This window comes from Antechinus flavipes, chromosome 1, assembly GCF_016432865.1.
Source record: "Antechinus flavipes isolate AdamAnt ecotype Samford, QLD, Australia chromosome 1, AdamAnt_v2, whole genome shotgun sequence".
Taxonomy (NCBI): domain Eukaryota; kingdom Metazoa; phylum Chordata; class Mammalia; order Dasyuromorphia; family Dasyuridae; genus Antechinus; species Antechinus flavipes.
The window spans coordinates 79,656,567-79,670,181 of NC_067398.1; the positions used below are offsets into that span (position 1 = coordinate 79,656,567).

Sequence of the window (13,615 nt, forward strand, 5' to 3'; positions counted from 1 at the left end):
TGAGCTCTGAGCACTTCTAATTATGTCTTTAAGAAGACTACTTTTACTGCTCAGACTAGAGATCCACAGCTTTTAGGGTTATCAAAATGAAGTAATTTTAGACTGCACATGCTTACCACCCTCTGATCTGAGTTCAATAAGTTCCTGATCCAGATTGAGTCTTTTGACTTGTCTCTGGGAGTTTGTGCTTCCTAAATTTTCCTGAACTCAGCCACTGTTAGTGGGCGGAGCAATTCCCTATAGGTTCAGAGCAAATGAACTCTAGACTTCTCTTTGGTCTTGAAAACTTACTGGTTGTTCTGCTTCAAACTTCAACCTGGCCAGGCTACAGCTGAGTCCCTTGTCCTACCTCTGAGATTAGAACCACAGGATTTATTCTTTGCTTCCAAACTTGTTCCCTGCTCAGTACACAGGTATGGTCTACTTAGCAACTGTTTCTCTTTTTCATTCCTAAATGTAGATCTCTTTTTTAGTCTGACCCAGAATTAGTTAGTGAGTGACGATATAGCTCTTTTTGAGTCCCTGAGTGCTGAAATAATCTGTAAGCATACTTTTAGGTATATGATTTCTTTACTGCCTGCAGATCTTTGGAAGAATTGGACTAGAAAAATTAACTTATATGGCTTTTTTCTTGGATTTCCTAATCAAAATTTGGACTGGTCTGTTCCTTAGATTGTTGTGGTAGGCATTTGGTCGGGAAGCTAAGTTTTGCTTCTTCTTGCCACTCTACCACCTTGAATCTTCCCATGGGAAATATTCTTGCATTTACAAAAGTTACCAAGGTATATGTTAATTTATGAGTATTAACCTAAACAAGGACCTAAATAGTTGAAACAAAAATTGTCTGTAAAATTTCAGTATGAGATATTAACAAGAATAAATGTAGTCCTGAATTTGATTTCAAAAATCAACTTACAAGTACAGCATTTGGGAAATGTTTATGGAGTATTGGTTAAATTACCAATAGCCTAATTTGTTTTGTTTTGTTTTTTTCCTCCTATTATCCTTGTTATACTTTCTGCCTCTTTAAAAAAAATGGCTATTAGGTTCTTACATTGCTGATCAATGCAGCCTACAAACCAAGCCGTGTTCTTCGGGAGCTTCAGCTAGATGAAGATTCTGTGTGGCATGGACATGGGGAAACCCTAAAAGCCAAGTATGTTACCACTTTGGTGCTCTTTTTGTTTGTTTTGGTAGTTGAAGGCAAATTGGTTGCTACAGGAAACTCTAGGATGATTTAGAGTGGCTTTCTGAAATCTGGAGGACCAAATTATATGCCTGGAAATACCATTAACTGAAACTGAATTGTGAGTTGTGAATGAAATAAAAGAATGCTACAAATAGCTAGTAATAAAAAATATGCAAGTAAAAAGAAAACTGAAGTTTCACCTCACTATTCAAATTAGTATAGATTAAAAAAAAGGTAGAAATAGTCTTTGGAAAAACTGAAGAAATATAGGCAAAGTGATATACTCCTAATGGAACTACGAATTGGTTCAACCATTCTGAAAATAATTTTTAAATTTTGCTAAAGAAATGAATAAAATGTTCATGCCCTTTAACTCTTGTCCCATTGTTAGATTGTATAACATGAGAAAAATAGAATAAATGATCTCATATATATAAAAATTTTTATAGCACCTTTTGTGGAAACAAAGAACTAGAGACCAAAGTCCATCACTTGAGGACTTTATTAATTAATTATGGTGTTTGAATAATATTGCTGTACTGTAATAAATGACATTAATTTCTTAAACTAAGCAAGTTGTTTCTTAGAAGCAATTTCAATTCAAACAACTTAAGCTGAGGTTTATCAGGCAAAAACTTTGCTTTGCTTGTTTCTGGTTTTTTAGCAAGAAATTTTTCTTTATGGATTATTTTACTAGTAATAGTATAAAAGAGCAATTTTTTTTTCCAAACTGAATGTCATGGAAGAAAATTCCTTACTTAAAAAATATGCAAAATATGAAGCATATTTTAAGAAGCAGGTTGATTAATGTGCATACTAAAATTTTCTTTTGATTTGACTTGGATTAGTGAAATAACTTTCACATCTACATTCCTCCAATGACAGATACAAAGGAAAAAGCTATCGTGCTACAGTCGAGATAGTGAGAACAGCTGATCGAGTGACTGATTTCTGCCGGAAAACTTGTATAAAATTGGAATGCTGCCCTAATCTCTTTGGTCCTCAGATGGTTCTGGACAAGTGTTCTGAAAATTGTTCTGTATTAACAAAAACCAAATACAGTAAGTGATATTTTAAATATTGGTGACTTGTGGTTGATACTCATGGTCCTTTGTCCATGAGACGATGACATTTAAAAATATTTACTTAGCAATATGCAATTGCTTAACTTCAACCTAATTAGTGCTTTTACCTTTGGAGTAAAGAACATCCCCTGTTCTACACCATATTTCTTTTCATGCTCTTCACATTTTTTCAAAAAAAGAAAAGATTAATGTAAATAAGGCAAGATAGTTTGGTCAAGACCCTGTTACTTTTACACAAAATCTTAACTTTTTATCTCTGATTCATGATGCTTTGAAGCAATATGACAGAATCAATGCCTCTTGACAGAATTAATATTTAAAAAAATATTTTAGGCTAAGAAATTATCTTTTAGTCACTTTTAATTCATAAAATTTGCTTTCTGAATACTTCATTTATAAGGTTAAATTATCTCTTAATTTTAATACATAGCAAAATGTGTTAGGATCTAGAGATACAAAAATGAAATTGGCTTAATTTCTGTTCATTATAGACCACTGGGAAGATATAACATGTTGGCAAATTATCTCATCTATGGTTACACTTATATGGTACAGCCCTTAGGGTGCATGAGCACACTTCTTAAAAACCTTGGGAAACACTCAGATTGAACTTTATTCCTTTTCAAAAATGTATTTCTAGTAAATGAGATTGTCATCGTTAGTAGGGATTTTAGTGGGAGAATCTCTTATAATATTAATTTGGATGAAATTAATTTAAATAAGATGTCAGGAATACTCAGTTTTATTCCTTCCCCCCTCTTCCCCTTCCCATTAAGACATTCTTGATATGTATTCTGTACAACCAAGAGTTCAGGTAGCCAATATTGTAAACAGGTGGTTTATTTTGATAATTTTTTTCAGCAGATTGTAATTTTTATTATAAAGGTTGATTGATACAGATACTAGTGAAACCACTTAAATGTCCCATCTCTAGATTAATCATTGATATTTGGGAGATAATGTTTGATGTATTTAAATAGAAAGATGTTGTCATTATATTTGAATAAATGAGTGAATTAGCATTATTTATTAAAGCTGGGATTCACTGGGATACAAATTCAAAGAGGCCTCAAGGCCTTTTTATTCTAGGAGGAGGAGATCATGTGGAAAACAAGGAAAGGGAGTTTTAGTTCAGGGATAGGCATAGGGATGTATGTGATAAAGAGAGCCCATTGACAACCCTTTGTTAGAAGCAATAATATTATTGATTTTATAAATGTACCCAAAGGTAGAACTATAAAAGGATAATAGAAGATATACTTCAGTGGCAGAGGATGGCAAGGAGGTGACTAGGAAAAGTATGGTCTGGAGTCTGGAGCCAGCCAGATCGTGTAGATTATGTACCTCAAGATTCATTGATTCACTTATCTGGACATCATAGCACCAGGATAATAATTCCAAACCTAAGTGGATTAAATCTCCCAGGCTTGGACTCAAAAAAGGGAGCTTAAACTGGACATTTAGATGGAGTGTGTAAAAGCATGATGACAAATTTCTTTTTTTTTATGATTATTTTTTAATTTTTTTTATTATAGCTTTTTATTTACAAGTTTTATGCATGGGTAATTTTACAGCATTGACAATTGCCAAACCTTTTATTCCAATTTTTCCCCTCCTTCCCCTTACCCCTTACCCCAGATGGCAGGTTGACCAATACATGTTACATATATTAAAGTATACATTAAATACAAAATAAGTATACATGTCCAAACAGTTATTTTGCTCTACAAAAAGAATCAGACTCTGAAATAGTGTACATCTCCTGTGAAGGAGATCAAAAATGCAGGTGGACAAAAATAGAGGGATTGGGAATTCTGTATAGTGGTTCACACTGATTTCCCAGAGTTCTTTCACTGGGTATAACTGGTTCAGTTCATTACTGCTCCATTGGAACTGATTTGGTTCGTCTCATTGCTGAAGATGGCCAGGTCCATAAGAATTGATTATCATATAGTGTTGTTATTGAAGTATATAATGATCTCCTGATCCTGCTCATTTCACTCAGCATCAGTTCCTGCAAGTCTCTCCAGGCCTTTCTGAAATCATCCTGTTGGTCATTTCTTACCAAACAATAATATTCCATAATATTCATATACCACAATTTATTCAGCCATTCTCCAGTTGATGAGCATCCACTCAGTTTCCAGTTTCTGGCCACTACAAAGAGGGCTGCCACAAACATTTTGGCACATACAGGTCCCTTTCCCTTCTTTAAGATTTCTTTAAAGAGGAAGCACAGTTTGATAACTTTTTGAGCATAGTTCCAAATTGCTCTCCAGAATGGCTGGATGTATTCACAATTTCACCAACAATGTATTAGTGTTCGTTTTCCCATATCCCCTCCAACATTCTGCATTATTTTTCCCTTTCATTCTAGCCAATCTGACAGGTGTGTAGTGGTATCTCAGAGTTGTCTTAATTTGCATTTCTCTGATTAATAATGACTTGGAGCATCTTTTCATATGGCTAGACATAGTTTCAATTTCTTCATCTGAGAATTGTCTGTTCATATCCTTTGACCATTTATCAGTTGGAGAATGGCTTGATTTCTTATAAATTAGTTAATTCTCTATATATTTTGGAAATGAGACCTTTATCAGAACCTTTGACTGTAAAAATGTTTTCCTAGTTTATTGCTTCCCTTCTAATCTTGTCTGCATTAGTTTTGTTTGTACAAAAACTTTTCAATTTGATATAATCAAAATTTCATGATGACAAATTTCAACAAAAATTTTCTTTTCTCCCTTTCGCTTCTTTCCTTCCTATCCATGAAAAAGGAAAGAAAAATAAAACCCTTGTTATAAACATTTACAGACAAGCAAAACAAATTCTTATATTGGCCATGTCCCAAAAAATGTCTACACTATGAGTCTATCACCTCTGTCATGAGATGGATGGTATGTTTTATCATGAGTCCTCTAAAATTGTAATTAGTCATTGTTCAGTTTTAAATCTTTCAAAATTATTTGGTCTTTACAATAATGTTGTTATTGTATATTGTTCTCCTAGTTCTGATCATTTCACTCAGCATTAGTTCTTATAGATTTTCCAAGGTTTTTCTGAAACCATTTCCTTCATCATTTCTAATAGCACAATAATATTGCATCACATTTATGTGTCATACCTTATTCAGCAATTCCTCCTCATTTGCTGCCACAAAAAGAGCTGCTGTGAGTATTTTAGTACATATGGGTATTTTTCCTCTTTTATTTTTTTTGGAGTATAAACATAGTAGCGATATTTCTGTATCATTATGTGCAATTTAATAGCTTTTGGGGCATTGTTTCAAATTGCTTTCCAAAATTGTTGGTCCAGTTAACAATACTACCAACAGTGCAGTAATGTACTATTTTCCCACAGCCCCTTCAGCATTTGTTATTCATTTGTTTGTAAACTTTGTCAGTCTGATAGATGTGTAAAATGATCTAGCAGAGTTATTGGTTGTTTTTCATATGCGTATTGATAGCTTGAATTTCTTCCACTGAAAACTTCTTTTTCATATCATATCCTTTTTATTTTTGTCAGTTGGTGAATGATTTTTATTCTTATGTATTTGAACACACACACACTCACACACACACACACACACACACACAAATACATCCACCCTCAGAAGCATGGTGACACTTTCAAAAAAAGGTTATATGAGTGTACTGTTTTTAATGCTATTTTATTAAAAATTAGTCAATTTCCTAATAATGTCTTTAAGTTGTCCTATAAGTTAAACTCATACAATTTTTGTGAATATTAAAAAAAACTCTAAAAAATTGAAATAAAAAATTTTAGATGATTTTTATCATTTCTGACTATGGTAAGATTTCCATGCAAATATTCATACCAAGGAAGATAAACATTTTAAATTGCATTCAAATTGTGAAGGAAGGAAGATGATGTAGGGAATAAAACTTAGATAAATCATGGTCCCTGATCTCATGAAGTTTATTTTAATGGAATTTGATAAGACACAAACCCATATAATTATGATATAAAATATTACATGATAAATTCATTAGAGAGCAAAACAGTTTCTTCCTTTTAAAATCCCTCATTCCTTAAAACTTTTCTTAAGTGATGCCTTCTTCATGAAGCCTTTCTTGATCCCCTCCCGCCAAAAAAAAGTTGTGTGTGTGTGTGTGTGTGTGTGTGTGTGTGTGTGTGAGAGAGAGAGAGAGAGAGAGAGAGAGAGAGAGAGAGAGAGGGAGAGGGCGAGAGAGAGCACGAGCGAGTGAGCACATGAGCAGGTGCGCGGTGCAGTGCGCCTGTGCTGTTTGGACTTATTACATTGTCTCCCCCATTAGAAAGTAATTTGCCTGAGTGCGGAGACTGTTCCTTTCTGTTTTTGTATAGCTAGGGCCTCTCCTTAATCTGTCTATTGACAGATTGCCATCATCTCTTGACTTTTCTTTTTTCTCAGCCTCTGACCTCTTTAGTACTGCCTTCTCTGCTGACTTTTGAAATGAGCAGGCTTGAAGTTCCACAGTCATGCAGAAAAGGTGATACAAAAGTCTCTCTTTCTTTTTTGGTCACATTCCTCCAGCACACTATTATGGAAAGAAGAAAAACAAAAGAATTGGGCGACCGCCTGGTGGGCACAGTAATTTAGAGTGTGTCATGAAGAAAACAAACAAGAGACGGAAGAGGAGGAAGAACTTCTTTGTCCATAAGAAGAAGCGTTCCTCAACATCTGTTGATAACACACCAGCAGGCTCTCCTCAGGTATGTGGAGAGGACCTGGGAGAGAAGTGAGCTACAACTGTTTTTGCTTCATAGTGGCTCTCCCATTGATAAACATTACTTCATGTACATTTCAATAGTAAGCAGATTCTGTAGACTTTGGTAATTTGACTCTGGCTTATAAGAAATTTTTTTATGTTGCAAAAACCAATGTTTTTGATAATTGGAGTGATGTCTTTTTTTGTGTGCTGTAGGGCAGTGGATGTGAAGATGATGATGATCAGGATGAAGTAGATGAAGAATCTCTAAGTGAAGATAGTGCCTCTGAACAGCAAGATGAGCTGCAGGAAGAATCAGAAGTGTCAGAAAAGAAATCATGCTCTTCCTCTCCTACCCAAAGTGAATTGTCTCATTCATTGGCTCAGGAGCGAGACAAGAGAAAAAGAAAACTTCGCACTTTTTCTTTCTCTGATGATGAGAATAAACCTCCTTCACCAAAGGTACATATTTAACAATTTATTTTTTCTCCTTTGCCCTTGGATTTTTGTAAAAATCGAACTTTTGTAGAGATAAACTTGTTAGATGGACTTGAATTTTTTGGACTTCTCATGAGTTGACAGTGCAACAATTACTTGCCAAAGAATTTTTGTGAGAATTGTATATGCCAGAAAGAGTCCTAGAAACTGTGACTGCTGGGCTTCTATTAAAAAAAAAATACACATATAAAAAGATGCTTTCTTGTTCAGCTTATTAGTGATTTAGAAAAATGTTCTTTGAGTTTCTTATAATAGATACTTTTAGGTTCACTCTCAGTTTTTAAAATCATTGACATGTTTGATTTTAATAAAGCCAATTTGTTGAAATACTACAAATTATATAAATTCTAGAAATGATGTAGATTTTTTTTAACAACCATTTATCAGGTACTCTGGAAATAAAAAACACTGTTCTACCCTTTGAGAAGATTCAGATACTTATCACACAATCCCTTCCACCTACTCTTAGAGCTCCTAGTGGAAACATGGCATCAAAACAGAATTAATTCAAAATGATTCATATTAATAGAAATGATCAATCAACCAATAAGCATTTAGTAAATACCTTTAGTGTGCCAAACATTAAGTGGGGTACTAGAGTTTCAAAGACAAAGGGGAAAATGATCTCTACTATAAAGAGCTTTCAGTCTAACTAGTATAAATATATCACATATACAATGGATACAAAGGACCTTAAATAATTTCTTGATTTTTAGCTTAAAGTTTTCTTTTATTAGAAACACTATTCATATACTTTGGGTATATTATTCCAAAGAGGATTTAAAATTAATTATGTTGTCTTTTTCTTTAAATGGTTCAAATATTTTTCTTAGTACTTAAACAAAATTAAATCTTCCCTTTATTTTTTGTGATCATCATCTTGAATAATACCATAAGCATTTATTGAGTTCTTAGAATGTCAGTGATCATTTTCATTAGGAATCTGCCCTAAACCCACTTAAAACATAGATTTCATTGTTTGGTATCAGAAAGAAAAGTTATGTAGACATTGTTTCAAGGTGTTATAGCCAGAATTTACAATACTGTAAAATTATCTTTTATTTGGTGGAAATGAAGGAAATAAAGATTGAAGTTGCTGAAAAACTGCAGCTGGACAGTAACCCACTGGAGTGGAGTGTGGCTGATGTTGTGCGATTCATCAAATCTACAGACTGCGCTCCATTAGCAAGAATATTCCTGGATCAGGTACTATCCTGAATTTTTGTTAATGTATCTTATAAGGGGAAAGATTTATATATGTTTAGTCACAATTCATCCACAAACTTTTAAAAGCAAGTTTATTTTTTTCCAGACTTAAAAAAATACAAGAGTTTCATATTAATTTTTCCAAGTTAGAGAAGGGAAAAGCATTTCCAACTCTTACCATGTGTCTAAGTACTGTGCTAAGTACTTTATAGTTATTATTTGATCCTTATAATAACTAAGAGGCAGTTGCTATTACTTATCCCCATTTTGTAGATGAAGAAACTGAAGCAAGCAGAGATTAAGTGACTTGCACACATAGTAGGTATCTGATTTGAACTCAGATCCTTCTGATTCTGAACCCAGCACTCTATCTACTGTGTCACCTAGTTGCCTTCAGGTAATAAAGATGATAAACCATTTCTTTGATTATTACAGCATAATGTTTGCTAAATAAAAGGCAGCCATGTGGCATATTGGGTAGAGTGCTCAGCCTGGAGTCAAAAAGACTCATCTTCCTGAGTTTCATTCTGGCCTCAGACATTTATTAACTGTGTAACTCTGGACAAATCACTTAATCCTGTTTGCCTCAGTTCCTTCATCTGTAAAATGAACTGGAGAACAAAATGGCAAGTGACTCTAATATTTTTGTCAAGAAAACCCTAAATGGGTTTGGACATGACTGAAATGATTGAAGAATGCTTGCTAAGTAATTATTGATTTCCTACCAGTAATAAATTCAAGTTCTAAAAATTGAATTATATTTATTTTAAATAAGTGACTGAAAAGTATGTACAGAATAATCCAAAAATCTTATTGCAGTTTTAGGTTTATTAATTTAAAATTCCACTAAAACTTTAGGAGAGTGTGTGCGCGCATGCACATATATGTACATATACACACATATACATGTACACACATGCGCGCGCACACACACACACACACACACACACACACACACATACCTGCCCAGCGCTCCACCCCCCACATACTTGTATTTGAAGTTCTTCAATGCCCTCTAGTCACTGGTGATCAATTTTAAGGGAAACTTAAAGCAACAAAATAATTCCATTGTTCTTATTAATTATTAAAAAATAGAAGGATATTGTTTTTAAAATGGTGGAAGAGTTTATTATATGTCATCTAGAGAATTTTTTTGATGATCAGGTAACTTTAGAGTTTCATGAGTTTGCTGCTCACTTTGTAGAGCAAAAACATTGAAACGAAACACTTTTGAGTTTAGTTAGTGAATGTATAATCAGTTCCTTTTGGAGGGCTACTATCTTTACCTTAATTTTATTTGTCAAATGCCTGAAAACAAGAGAGAAGTAATCAAAATGCCTCCAAAGAGGCATTGTTGATGAATCCACAGTGTTATTAGGTTTTGAATATGGGTTAATAATGATGATTATGAAAAAAAATTAGTAAACATTTTCTTAAAAAGAGAAGGAAAAAAAAACTACTTCCTTTGTTTAGTATATGAAGTTTCTGATGAATTAACTAGTACATACAATTAATAGAAAACTCCTCTTTTTATTTGTTAACAGGAAATTGATGGGCAGGCCCTACTACTCCTTACCCTTCCCACTGTTCAAGAGTGCATGGACTTGAAGTTGGGCCCTGCTATAAAGCTTTGCCATCACATAGAGAGGATCAAGTTTGCCTTTTATCAGCAGTTTGCTAACTGAGAAGGATGGCCAAGGTGAACTGGACCTTTGAAGCACAAATGCAGTGAGCCATTGGTACCCTCTCTGAGATGGCATGCTGACGTTGGTGATCTCCAGGTGTCTGCCTGCTGTGATTTTGCACTTTCAGGGAAGGAAGACCACACACATGAAGTAAAACAATGCACACTAAGTGTCTACCCTGCCAATGGAATTGTGGTAGTCCTTTGTTCATCAGATTACATTTTTTTTTAAAAAATAAATGATTGTGGGAAAAGAAAGAGACTCCTGTGAGGAGAATAAGTATTTCACAAATTCAGGTGATGTGGACTAAGAACTAAGTAATATCGTAGGCTGCTGGAAAATACTTTTTGTGTTGCTTCGTTTCTTTTTGTTCCTTCCCATGGGTAGGTTGACTTGTTCACTGCTTCTTTTTCTTGGGAAAAGAGAACATGGCTTTAACTTAGCACTGATATAAGGTTATGCCTTAAGGAAGACCAGTGCTCCATTTTTAATGTTCTTTTTAAGCTTTTTACAATTAAAAGCAGCTCATTGGGGAATGTTTTGTGGAACCTGGGCTTTATATATGTATAGTTCATTTTAGCCCATTTTAAAAAAGCCTTTCTTGGTGATTTCTTTTTATTACTAATTCTGTTGACAATTGTAGTTAACAGTTCTGGGTGGGATTTTTTTTCCTGTGATGCTTCTTTTGCTGTCACAATAACAATAAGAAATTATGTAAGCTGAAAGTTGAAGAAAGACATTTTTTAAAAATTATAGTGAAAAAATTTGTGGGAGCTATGAACAGTTCCTGAAATTTACCTGAACCCAAAATTCTCATGTCATACTTTACAGAGATCTCTTCCATCTTTCATACTGGTCATCTAGTTAAGTGTGGCATATCAGAGATTTATTAGTAATTTAATTGAATGGATTTCTCTTGAGCTTCTCGAGGATTTTGTTTTTCTTTTTCTCCTGTAGTGACTATCCCATTCTGTTCTATCTCAAGATTCTTTTTTTCATCTAGCTAAAATTCATTTGAAAAACAGACAAACCTGCCTTCACTTCATTCCCAGCCCTACCAAGTAGTTAGTACTTTTAAGCCAAGTAGTTAAAACATTAGTTTTTTTCAGGAACCTAGAGCACAAGTTAAAAATCAGCATTCTGTGGAGGTGTTTTAAAAAAATCTAAAAAGTGGAGAGGTCAGAAAATTGTTGGACTGCTATACATTTTTTAACTTCTCTGATTTAATTGCAGAGGATTCTCAAGATCCACATTTAGGTAAACCTGATGGAACAAATATATAATCTCTTTAAATCTTGCCATATTTTTTAGTATTTATGGCCTTGCTTTAAGTTAAATTGAAAATCCAAGTGAATTTCCTTTCACAGTTATGTTGTTGGGAGGTTTCAGAAGAACTGTCCAGCTAAGATCTCTTGATTTCACTGTGGATGGGGAAAAAAGAAATGTTTGTTCACCTCTTTTAAATTATGAATTTTGGTGGAAAATTTTTCTGAATTATCCCTAGACACCAGCATTCTATATTCAAACCATCCATCTTCTTCATTTTATTTTATATTTCCTCAGTGCTACTAACAAAAATTGATTAGAAATTTTTATTATAAGTATGGACAGCAGAACTTATGAGATCTGGATCTTCTGTACATTAAATAGTGAGTGAACTCCCTTAAATTAAACTGTATGGCCATTTGACAGTAGTACAGGTTATTACAGTGCATTTTAAAGAGGTTTTAATAAGTATATATATATATATATATATATATACATATATATATATAGTAAATAAGGCATCCATTTATTTTTTTCAACATTCAGTAGCTTCTAGATGGTTTTTTGGTATTTGGATACTTCAGTGGATCAGTGATTTTATCAGGGTAAGTATTTCTTTTGGTATTGCAGATCACAATCTATCCATGCCCTTGGATCTTTTAGAAAACATTCTTCTCATAAATTCTCCACAGAGGGTCCATTCAAAGTACTAGGAACTTCCTCTGGTTCTCCTGAAACTGCGCCTATATCAGTTGGGACTCACTATCACCATACATTGTGCTGGCAAACATCTATCTGATGACATCCTTTATAGCAGAGCTTCTTAAATTTATTTTCACTCATGACCCCTTTTCATCTGAGAAATTCTTACAAGATCCTGCATATATAGGCATATAAATCAAACATTTATTCATAATAAATCATAATTTCATGATCCTTACTCGGTTATTTGACCCTACATGGAGTTGTGACCCACAGTTTAAGAAGCTTTGCTTTATACCACCTGTGTAAATTTTGGTTGGTAATGAATGCTTTGCAGCTTATTCATCACAACTTTGAATCTCTTCATTATCTTTTGGGTGACCCTCAACTTTAATTCTTCAGGACCTGTTCACTTATCACCAAGACTCACTCATCATCACTAGACACATTCTGCTGGGCAGGGAAGGACAATAAGGTTCTTAAAAAGAGTGAACAGTTTCCTAATGCAGTCCATCTTTCTGTCTTACTCTTTCATTCTGGCCCCAGCTTGTTATCTATGCACAACATTTGTCCAAGATATGTGTATTAATAAGTAGACAACTCTACAAATTGGCACCAAGTACATATACTCTAGAGCAGGGATGGGGAAACTTTTTTCTGTCAAAAGCCATTTGGACAATTATAACATCATTTGTGGACCATACAAAATTATAGAACTCAGGCAGTGGGAAGTTGTATCTACCTTTCAGCTCATCATCACCTATGGTTGGTCACCTTAGCAAATGATTTTGTGGGCCTTAAGTGGCCTGTGGGCTGGATGTTTTCCACCCCTGCTCCAGAGTATATATATTCTTCATCCATTTAGTTTTTCCAGTATGGATAATTAAACATATCTCTGCTTCCCTGGGATGGATTTCCAGAACCCTCAGTCACTTCCACAGCAAGTCATCAAAATAGCAGTTTGTGGAGGTCTCTCATAGTAAAAGTTTTTAATATAAGTAAAATATATCATAATGAACAGTGATAATGGATATCTCGATGTAAAAATGGGTCTGATGAAGGAGTGGGGGAAAATGTATAGCATTGGACATTAACTGGAGAGATCACTTTTTGGTGTCTTAATTAATTAAATTTTCTACTGATCCTAACTACCCAGTACTTGAATCAGTTCAATTGATAATTTCTGGGAAGGTTAAGGAAAATTCTTCTCATCCTCAAATATTGGAATTTTATAATTGGAGTTTGTAATTTCATATTTTTCCTGTTTTAATT

General features: G+C 34.0%; 1 protein-coding gene across 2 annotated transcripts in view; it reads left to right on the top strand.

The window, feature by feature from the left end:
- Positions 1–10,632, top strand: part of SFMBT1 (Scm like with four mbt domains 1) — a 152,295-nt gene extending 141,663 nt beyond the window's left edge. For both annotated transcript variants that reach the window (XM_051984804.1, XM_051984812.1), the window contains exons 16-21: positions 1,047–1,156; positions 2,075–2,250; positions 6,812–6,990; positions 7,203–7,448; positions 8,562–8,690; positions 10,235–10,632. In XM_051984804.1, the coding sequence (XP_051840764.1) occupies positions 1,047–1,156; positions 2,075–2,250; positions 6,812–6,990; positions 7,203–7,448; positions 8,562–8,690; positions 10,235–10,375 (981 nt within the window). In that variant the 3' untranslated portion in view covers positions 10,376–10,632. The remainder of the gene's footprint in view (positions 1–1,046; positions 1,157–2,074; positions 2,251–6,811; positions 6,991–7,202; positions 7,449–8,561; positions 8,691–10,234) is intronic.
- Positions 10,633–13,615: the final 2,983 nt, after the last annotated feature.